Genomic DNA, 10,905 nt, shown 5'->3' with positions numbered 1-10,905 from the left:
TCCTCAACAATCCATTCGGACTAATGCACTTTCTGCATTTTCCTTGTTAATTGGAATTGGATTTTTCCCACATAGACCAAAACAGATCAAACGTGCAAAAATATGTTGAAATGTTTTCCGCAAGTTACTGGAAATAATAAAAATTTCGAATAACTAAAGCACAAAAATCGTCGAATTTCGTTTAAACATTTCAATGAGTGATCTCATATGACTGAAAGATAAGAGTGTAGTAGTTTTTCCAAGAATGTCAAATAAATTTATGTGATTACTTTTTGAATAGACAGGAATGAGCTAATTACCAGTAATCCAGAAAAGAGCTTTATCACTTATGAAACAGAGCAATGATTGCGACTACTGGCACCTATCAATGAAGTCTCCGTTCAAAGGGATTAAAAATAACTGGTTTCGAGACCTTGTGCCAGCAAAAGATGGCTTAGAGATTAGAAGGTATTCTCTAAAAAGGTATACAAAATCTGTAGTAGATAGAGAGTATCCAGAACCAAGAGTATGTTACATTTGGATGGATGAATCCTGAACCTCACCTCTTTATTCACGGTTCTAGCTGGATGGAAAGTCACTGTGCTATTACTGCGATACGTTGGTTGTTCGTTTAGTTCTCACTTTTGGTAACGGCCCACTTAGGACTCCGCCATTGCACCTCCACCGGCTGGACTGGCCTCCGTGGCATGACATTAGCCTTAAGCTCTACTGTATGTCCTCCTGTATGTAAGCTCTCCTTTCGTCGTCGGGGCAATCTCGGGGCTCTACATTGGTGGCAAGGGAAAACGAACCCAATTTTAAAGGACATCCATCCTTATTTCTACTACTGGGTGATAAATCCCAGCGGGGCAGAAGAATTGCACATGCTACAGATGGGATAATCTGTAGAAGGTGATAGAAGATGACGTCCACCTTCAGCAACTACATCAGTGCCGTGGTCTGCAGGGATGCTATTAGCAACGGAAGTGACACTAGCCGTGAATCATCTGGAAAAATTTCGTTACAGAGTTGTCTATCATACCTGCATAAAGGTATTAATAACTTAAACTTGCAATATTCCTCCACTTCTCCACTAGCTGGATAGAACCCAGACAGATATGACTGGGCAGCTCTGAGGTGAGAGCATAGTGGCAAGGAGGAATAGACATGAATTCCTACCCCCACGGAATGGTGTTGAATCCTGTTCTCTCTCGTAAATCTGCTTTTAGGCCAGTGTTCCTGCGTCTAGTTATGGATACCCGCGATGGCCAGCACAATTTGCCGACCCCAGATCCAGTTCCCATGCAAGATAAAACTGCAAATCCAGTCAAACTGCTAAGGGGAATCAGTGTAATTGAGGTCAATTATATCCGCATATGCATAGAAATTCAATGACCGGCGCTGCTGGCATGTGGGTGTTTCTCTACATCGCCGATTTCGCAGTGATGGCTAACGCTGGAGGTTGACTAAGGGGAGCGCCGGGGACGACGCTAAAAAGAGGGGAGGGGCTACATAATACGTTGATTACTTAACTTCCGGCTTCAGTAAATGACCACTTTGTGTCTTGGCCATTGTACCTTCGCCAGGTGGGTTGGCCTTTGGTGCATGACAGTGGCGCCAAACTATTCTGTATGCCAAATATATATATTCCATCTTTTGAGAAGTTTCAGGGCGCTACAATTACCTCCCATTCCCTTTAGGCCATTACTCCTCCGAATGCAGTGCAATTCAGGTCAACATATTTGACGCACATTTGAAGGCTTTATTAGTGTCTAATTTATGCGAAATTCCATTAGAACTTGAGTACTTAAAAAACCATACCTACTTTGTGTATACATACGAAGTTTTCTGAACAGACTCCTCATAAATCCACCCCCGAAATGCAAACAGATAAAAAAAATTAATCAATGGCAAAGCCTGAGAGGATTTTGACCACCAAATTCCAATCTTTGAGTTCCACTTAAGCTAAAACCATTGAGTGCCGATTACTTTAATCTCTCGCCATGTTTTTTAAGGTGCAACAGAAATCTTCTAAACACAGTTGATCGCCCTCTACTATTTACAATTATTTTAGCACTGCCTTCTGTGCCATCTGGACCATCAACAGGGGCGGCCTGCGTGGCTTTCTACGCTACTTCATCCAAATGGGGTCCTACAGTACGGATGGCAAATAGTAAGTTGTCAAAGTAAAATGTCAATGGCAAGCCAGTTAATAAAAAATAGTTTTGCGAGGAGCCAGTTCGTCTCCGCTTAGGAGGGGAGAATTCTCCCCCTCCTAGTAGGTTTGACTACGTGCCGACTGGAAACATTAATTTTGGCAACCCGAAGAAACTATGGAGGATTTCATGGAGCAGATCCGATTTTTCTGAGCTCGACTGCGGTGAAGTAACATTGTAATACTTATGCTGTTTTAATGTTCCTTTCAGAGAGGAGGCGGGCGTACGAATGGAACCTCGTGACTGAGGAGCAGGCGGCGTCCTGAAACCTGGATAAAGGTTCCGTGTTCAAACCTCCCTGAACTTGTACCCGCTCTCTCCATTCATTTTACCCAATAAACATAACAAAACTATATCAACCTGGGCGTTCCAAGAGTGTGAGGGCCAGGGAAGAGGAGATTTATGAGCCTCGTCCTACAAACATGCCATGTTCTCACTTTCTGCTTCACTATTAATAACCGCAAATTGATAAAGAAAATAGCAATTTTCCACTACATAAGTGACTTAGAAAGTTATTCAACACCCTTTTCAGTTGTCAATTTATGTTTTCATACTTTTATTTGTACATATTCTTACCTATACTAGTTTCATCAAGTTACTTTTTTGGATCATTATTCCATATTTCCTGCTAGACGAAATGATTACCACTGCTCCTGGAGATGTGTTCTATTTCGTTTTGCTTCGTGAAAAAAAAAACGTGACTGCTTCCGAATCAAGAAGGCCGCACTCTCCTTCTGGTGCTTTTAATCACACCGACCCGGATGCGACAAGATCTGGCGCTAATAGCGACAGTTAGCTGAGGAAGATAGTACAACCAACGAGACTGATAAAATAACGTTAAAATTTATTTCATATCTTGATGAAGGTCCCTTTTGGTATTTACTTGGCAAATCCCATTCATTTCCTACAATTTGGACGACCGCACACATCGCCTCCAAGTGACCCAGAGCCACGCCTTGTGCAAGCTTACGTGCCACCCCGCCTAGTCAATTACCAGTCCAGCAGTTGCCATTTTAAACTTCAACCGGACATTACCACCAGATCAGATGCTTAACCTCATCATACACGTCGAACATAGACCAGTGAGGCTCCACAGGAATGGTCAATGCGAGTCATTAGCTCTCATCAAACACGAGGTTTCTCTTAATCCCACCAAATACATTCGGCAAATATTCGGTGCCCTTATCTTAGTGAGCATATCCACTCAGGTCATTTCTACTTGACATTGCCTAAATCTTGAACTTTGTAAAACTCATCAGTACGTCAAACTCCTGTTTCGAGGATCACCGTTGGAGTAGTAGGATGGTGAATGTCGTGCAAAAGCTATTGAGGTTGATCACAGATTCCACTTGGACAACAAAGTCGCATAAGTAGAGCATAAAAACCCACAAATGGAAGGATGCACGTTTGTGGCAAACACTAGTAGATCACGAAGGAGAAGGAGGGAAAAAGTGAAAAAGTTCGATGGCAAATGGAGTGAGTGTGGCTGTCCCTCTGCCCTGTGTCCCCACGTTGCCACCGCCACCACCGCATAATCAATTGATTGTCCAGCGTTTCGACAATCAACGTCATAAGTGGGAACGCATGGCCCACGGAGTGAGGGCGGCTGCGGGGAGGGGATGAAAACTGTAATTGAAGAGGAAAGAGGGAGGGAGATGAGGGCAAGAGATGTGTTTACAGTTGAGAGGGGGCTTAGCCTCATCCGCCAGGCTTTCTGGAACGGCGAAAACAGAAGTTGGAACCACTGCTATCGCCCATCAAAGGAAAGTATCCTAAAACGACAGAGTTAGAAGACGACTTTAATAACGCCAATAAAGAGGATGTAGTTCCAGTGGTTGGTTTTTGTGAGACTTCATAACTGTAGAATCACAGATTTGCTCAGTGAGGAAAACGCGTGCTAGGAAGAATTGTTAGGCATTAACAAATAGTAATAGCTGCTATCACATTCATCTCGAGTAGCTTTACAGAAGTCATCCTTGGGACTATTGAGGGATTTTAAGCAAAAAAACACCGCAAATTTGAGAAACTAGAGCCTTTTTAACAATCACTGCATTGAATAACGCTAAAAATCATTTCTCCAACAATCTGCACGATTCAATATGACAAAGCATTCTAAGATAAATTTTGTCAATCTAAATCGCAAACGAAATCACAGAGACAGCAAATTCAAACAAGTCAGTCTTAAACCTCCTATTCTTGTTAGGCTTTTACTTAGTGCTGGCCGACTGTATAAAGTGGCTGTTTGCCTTTTATACTTCCCAGGACCGAGAAAAGCATCAGGTTAACGAGATCATTTAAATGGAGACAATTGCGCAAAATCTCGTTGAACAATGAGGGGAAAGGACTTCTGATATGCAAAACTAATGTGTCACCATATAATTATCAATATTCCCGAATTACATAAACCAATTTTTCCTTAAAATGTCTCACCAGAACTAAAACACCTTTACTTACGGCCGCACTATCCCCGCCCCAGTCTGTGATCTGATCCTCGTACGTGAAACCTTGAGGCGATCAATTTAATCAAGCAAAGGATTGTTAATAAGCTCAGGAATACTTGTCACACGCAAAGGGAAAAAACGTCACCCAAAGGTACAGTACTAGTAAGTTGGGCTGCGCTGCTGCTGATAGAATGGAAATGATACTTAAAAGACACGAGCACATCTTCCCCCACTCTGCTATGTTCTGACATCATGGAAAGGAACAAAACGTTGGTAAATTACTATACAAATAATTGGTAGCACACATTGAGAGGGAGCATAAAATAATCCATCAACTGAGTTTTGAACAATACCATCTTAAAGATTCCTGGCTATCTTGCTCAGACAACAAAGCATGGACACTTACCTGAGCTATTTAGCATTTCTGGTTTAGGGGCTTCGGTACGTTTAGTTCTGTCCTGAGGTTTCTAAAGGCAAGACGTGGTTTACCCAAGTCCTTATGCAGGCGGAAAAATTGATGAAAAGGGGAGAAAAGTTACTTCGTTGTCCTTGGGTTTCCCGCTAGCTTCGATTCGAGGTTTTTCCGCATCTTGCTACAAAGTTGAGAAAATAGCACGAAAAACTGGAATATACCACTTTACGATTTTTCCTTTCTTCATCAAACCTTTCCTGCAAACGTCTTCTGGCTTCACGCATTTCTTCCTCGTAATTCCGTCTATCAGCTAACAAAACACAAAATACTGCATTGAAATCAACAGAATGGAATGAGCAGAACCGATGGCGAGACTACTGAAAATGAAGATGGCAGCACAAGTTACAAAACCTTGTTTAACATTGTAGATGAATAAAAAGACCTAAGTAACACACCGCCAGATGCAAGCCTGGCTACCCTCGCCCCAAAAGCTGCCGAGAAACGCGACACCAAGAAATAGAGAGCAAACACGATAACAGCGACGAGGATTTTGTAGGAGAAAAACCCATCATCTGGAAAACAAAATTAATGAAGAGAAGCCTGATCTAACCTCTGGATGCTGTTGGTTGTGGCATGCCATACTCATGCATGTCTTCGATTTCAATGTCAGGCTCCATCCTTTGATAGTTGAAGGCACCTAAAAATGAAACAGAATTAGTTCACAGAGCTGATCAGACATATGAAATGAAAACGTTCAATATAATCGGGGAAGTCGCCACAGTCATTAAAATAGGACGGTAGTTTCAAACAACTTACTGGGACACGCGGTTTCAGGTAAGGCACAATAAGCGAGGAAATGCCAACGCAACGTGACCTTCGGACTTGCTACCCTATGGAGTTGCGCGAAAGGAATAAAAGAATAAATATTCAGCCAAACCATTCCTTATTAGGCTTGTAAGAGTCTACTAAGAGGTGACTAGTTTTCTTATTTATGCAACTTGTTCATCGCTGAGGAAGGTAAATATAGAATGCAGGAGTTTTATTCAATTCTCAATGACATTTTAAACAAGTAGAGAATTTCCTATATCACCGCATAAAAAAGTCAAAAATCAGCTTACTTATTAGTTTAGTTGATGATTACTTGTTATTGCTTGTGCACAACCTTTCGGATTGACCATGAATAAACCATCAAATCTTGATTAATGCTAATTGACCGTTTCACTATTGTACTGGCTGATTATGCATCACCTCCCATGTTGGCATTCATTGTTTACTTTTAGCTATCCGGGACTTTTAACTACTTCCATTTATTAAAATTCATGCATTGATGATGCACATAGTCCTCCTGATTGTACGACCCTGTCTCCGCTGACGTTTCAGCGGTGTTTTTAAATTAGTGTACAGCCTCGTTTGTGTATGTGGGGATCTTATCTTCCTCTCCTTTTTTATTTTATAACTTTCCTATTTGTTTCTCTTGCCGATGAAAATTTTGTGATTAAAGAGGCTGTGATTAGGCCTGGCGGAGTTGCGCGTTCAGTGTCAATAGAAGGGGTATGATTTGGCAATAAAATTTTTACGATGTCCTCAGTTCGGCGTGGAATGCAAGTTTGACTACACCTGTCAAGGGGGAACGGGTGAAGTACGTGTTGTTTTGTTATTCTCTAGGCTTCAGGAGTGGCATTTTTCGATGGTTTATTCAAAGCATCTAAATAGATACATCTGTCACATACAGCGGCCTTCCGTTTCGTCCAGTTACCTATTTTTCCAAAAATTCGCGCTGGCCGTCAGTGGTCCTGCCACGGTAATATCCGGAAACGCATACGTATGATTGGATTGCTGTAGCCTTCCATTTTCTAGGTCGATGAGTCTACAGAACTGGCTCCGGATGAGTACAGTCTGGATTTGAAAAAGAATTTGAGTAAGTCGGCCGTGCCTTTTTACGAATTTATTTTAGTTGTACAAAACGATGGGAACTTCAGGGGTCATTTGGCTCATGTTACCATAGAATTCGAGTTGGATTCGTCTAGGCCCGATTTGTAAACTTGACATCCCTTTGGTACTGATTTGATACCATTTTATCCCTATTGAACACTCACTATTAATTGGAGAATTTGGGTTTTCTTGGCAGTATATGCGACCTCTTAAGTCGAATGGTTTTTGCCCCTATCTTGGCGTTGAAGAGCAAAAAGACTGGGTTCTGGCCGCTTATACAATACCCAACTTCAGGCACGGTGATTTGTAAATTTACTGCGCGAACTTGCCGCGAAGGACGACAACCGTGGTCCCAACAGATTCCAAGAGCGGTGTCATCAAAGATCTCAAAGAGCATCAGACATTTCTAGGATTGGGTAGCGTTTTCCGCAGTTGACCGTGAAACCCTCTCGCTGATCCTACCCGGAGGTCAGCCGGCAGCTTAAACTCAGCCCACCAAGTGACACTAGCGTGAACCCTCCACCACAACCTTGGTATGCTGGTGACGTGTGAGGATGTATCAGCTACCAAACACGTCCACCAAACCCGACCCTGGGCTGAATCACCAAGACCGAAGTGTTATCTGCCACCACTATTAGCGGAAGTTGGCCGCATGATTTAACACCTAGGCATCATTTCAGAGATCGGAGGCGGCTGGACTACCTACTACCTCATGCTAGGACAAGGTATAAAATACAGGGGGTCGCTCCCCGATCCGTCCTTTATGTCGGAAAATGACGACGCCGCGTTCAGAGGGTAATGTTGAACACTACGGGTACCTCTTGCCACAGCGCTTTTTTAACCAACTCTGAATGCAGCCACTACGATCGGGACTGCAGAACTTCATGGTCGCTTGAAAAAATCAGGTCAATCCCCCATTTCTCGAATGAAATCCAAGCCAACGTAGTTCATTACATAATAATGGGTATTTTAGTAGAGTGATGGCCCTCCCTCGCGTGTGCAACTGGAACTACGCTTTGAGAGGAGCGCAACCTCTAGTCGACCACATTCAGACAAGGATTAAGAAACTGGTAGACAAAGGAGGGTGTAATGGATTAATAGTGGTTGTCTCCAGGTAGACATAAAGTACATAATCACGTAGTGACGAAAGCAATCCACTATCATGAGTTAGCCTCCGTGAAGTGTGGAGATAAAGGACACCTTATCTTTCTCCCTGAGCTGGTATTCCTCTTCGCCAAGGAGACTCCAATCTGTGTCATTTACCAGCGTCAAGATGCCTGGTCTGATAGAATTGTTAGTGATAAATAGATCGGGTCGTCCCGTAAGCATATGATCACGCAACCACGGAAGGAGCTCTTTAATTGTTTTGACTGAGTCGGGCAAGTCAGCGCTCTGTTCTTTTTTGTTACCAAAAAGCAGCTCCGCACCTCCCGAGAATTCCAACGCGATCCGCATGTTGCCAAGACTGAAATGCGTGAGACTGCAGATAATTCGCACAGACTTGTGCTGATTAAAAATGTGGGGATTAATAAAACAAATCAATCCTACTTAGTTTTCACTCTTTCCCATTAATGGATTAATCAACAACATGCTCTTGAAGTCCAATTTTTTAGTTTTGGTTATGCAAGATTTTTTACAAAATTGGCCATTTTTAGAATGACAAGCATTTCTCAGATATTCACACTTTTTTTCTGATAAAACCCTCAAAAAATTACTTCAAGCCCTTCGCTCATTCTGCAAATCTGTTTCTCTTGGTAGCAATTGCTATTGGTTACTCAGCGGACCATTTATGTTATGTCCTTTGCACAACTCAAAAGTTTGTTTGAAAACTTCACTAGAATGTTACCCCTTTTTAGCGAAACAAATGCTACATGTAGTTTATTAGTTGTTCGTCTAACTATCCACTTGATTTTAGGTGCCACCTAGGTGCTGCGCTGTTGTGCCTTTACCCTGTATCATGCCGGTAAGCCTCAGGCCGTGGTAGAAATTGTGGGGTGCTATATGCAAACGGGCTTTATCCAATTTTTAGTCTCAAACCAATAGTCAGAGTTTTAAGGCCAATTTAACGATCTACGGGAAACCTGATCAAACTGAAATATTAAGTCTTGAACCTACTGGTCGCCCACAATAATTAATGGTATACTCTGTAACTGCGCAAATCTAACATCTACTAAGCTAAAATATCTAGTAAAGCCATTGCTCTTCATGAATTTCAATAATTATTTATTAAGCTGGGTGTACGAATACTTCTTTATAAAATATCGGGTTATTCTGATGATTTGCAAACTATGGATTACAGAATGAAGGCCTCCTAAGGCCTAATTTTTAGATTACATACTAGTAAATTGCATTTGTCTGCTAAATTTTGCAATTGAAAACACTATATTAAGAAAGATGTTAGTCTTCTAATTCGTCAGACCATCTTTCCGTTGTACGTAAGTGTAATATGTTGGTTTTTAACTCTTGGTTTTGCTAAAGGGGACACTTTAGGTCTCCGTCATTGTAACTTTGCCGGGCGAACTGGCCTCTGAACCATGCCAGTGGCTTTTCTTCAGCCCTTCTCTACTTTGACTGCAGATATTCGGCCCAAATATTATGTCTTCTTTCGTCTTCAGAGAAGTCTCAGGGTGCTACATTAAAAACCCTGAATTGCTGTCCATTAGACTTACAGATTCAGCTAAAATAGATTACTACGTGGTAGTGTGGGATTCCTTTGCCCATCAGTTCTTCTGCTCCAATTAAGCCTTTTCGGGTTGCGAGGAAGGGGAGCACTGCGTGAAAGTTTGCTACTTGGAGGAGACCACCCCTGTTGCAAAGACGAAAAGTCCTCTTGACATTCAAAGAACTGAATTCCCTTTGGTAGAGGCCTTGAATTCATGCAATTTCAGGTTACCAATGCTATTTGTTTGCATTTTTACGACTAAAGCGCATTTTCTACTCAACTAAGAAATGTTTTGTTTAAAATCAATCATGAAAACCAAATCAAACAATTTCCTTTTTCGGCCCTAAGTCGGAGAAATATTTTCTACCAGTCATTATATCACACTTTTTATTATTTTCCATTTTTTAAAAAGCCAACGCCGCTAGTTATTGCTTAGCGAGCTATATGGTCTTTTCAAACCCTTAGACATAATCTCTACACCATAATTTCTGCGTTTAATCAAAAATAATGCCCGGAAAACATGCATCACAACTGCTGCGATACATTTATTAAGCTTTTGAGACTCGGGAAGAGAAACAAATGGGCATAAAAATATGTAAGGTTTGAGAAAACGAAACTTATTTATGTGGTGTTGAATTAAGAAATTAAGTTGGAGCTATCGTTATTTACTCAATGTTGAAAAACTATTGCAGTGCTCCGAAATTTTCCAGAGGACAAAAGGAGGCATAATATTTATGCGGACTATGCATTGTCGACATACGGTAGGGTTTGGGGGCTACTGGCATGGCCCGATGGACAGCCCTACCAGTGGAGGCACAATGGCGGGACCCTAAGTGTCCTGTTACCAAAGCCGTGAGTCAAACAAACAATTAACGGATTACAATATACCGTAGCTTTTGGAATAGTTTAGAGAAACGTAACAAAGTTGTAAGTTTACGCAGTTCGTAATTTAATGGGGCGTTTTTAAAATTAGAATTATGACAAAATTTGTCTGACCTTTTATGGCTACTCGTCAACAAAACTCACTATTGCCAGACTCAATCAAATGTTGGTCGTTAGATCGCTGAGAAAACTAACATTTGCAGTACAACTCTTCCTCTTCTTCTTCTTTAGGAACTCAAATAATTGCAAAGTGGAAGGCTTTTATGATTTCCTGCATTTTAAAGTGGCTCAAGATTACTCGTTCCGGCAAATGCCCCGAAGGAAAGCTAATTGTTCAAAGAAATGGCATAAAGATGGATTAGAGATAATCTAGAGCATTTC

The 10,905-nt window shown here is 41.6% G+C and overlaps 2 protein-coding genes across 2 annotated transcripts; one reads left to right on the top strand and one right to left on the bottom strand. All coding sequences in view use genetic code 11, as the record gives it.

The window, feature by feature from the left end:
* Nucleotides 1-6,464: 6,464 nt before the first annotated feature.
* Nucleotides 6,465-7,088, top strand: EGR_02682 (hypothetical protein; the record flags this gene model as incomplete). The annotated part of the gene is made up of 5 exons (XM_024491931.1): nt 6,465-6,599; nt 6,637-6,687; nt 6,721-6,870; nt 6,906-6,966; nt 7,003-7,088. The coding sequence occupies 5 exons, from the start codon at nt 6,465-6,467 to the stop codon at nt 7,086-7,088; spliced, it is 483 nt and encodes a 160-aa protein (XP_024353746.1).
* Nucleotides 7,089-8,147: 1,059 nt separating this feature from the next.
* On the bottom strand, nt 8,148-8,435 carry EGR_02681 (Ubiquitin-related modifier; the record flags this gene model as incomplete). Its single annotated transcript, XM_024491930.1, has 1 exon — nt 8,148-8,435. One exon carries the CDS (start codon nt 8,433-8,435, stop codon nt 8,148-8,150), a length of 288 nt encoding a protein of 95 aa, XP_024353745.1.
* Between the last annotated feature and the right edge of the window lie 2,470 nt (nt 8,436-10,905).

The sequence above is a fragment of the Echinococcus granulosus genome (assembly GCF_000524195.1).
Source record: "Echinococcus granulosus chromosome Unknown EG_S00012, whole genome shotgun sequence".
Lineage (NCBI taxonomy): Eukaryota > Metazoa > Platyhelminthes > Cestoda > Cyclophyllidea > Taeniidae > Echinococcus > Echinococcus granulosus.
The sequence above is the reverse complement of the archived record's forward strand: the minus strand, read 5'-3'. Positions and strand labels throughout refer to the sequence as shown.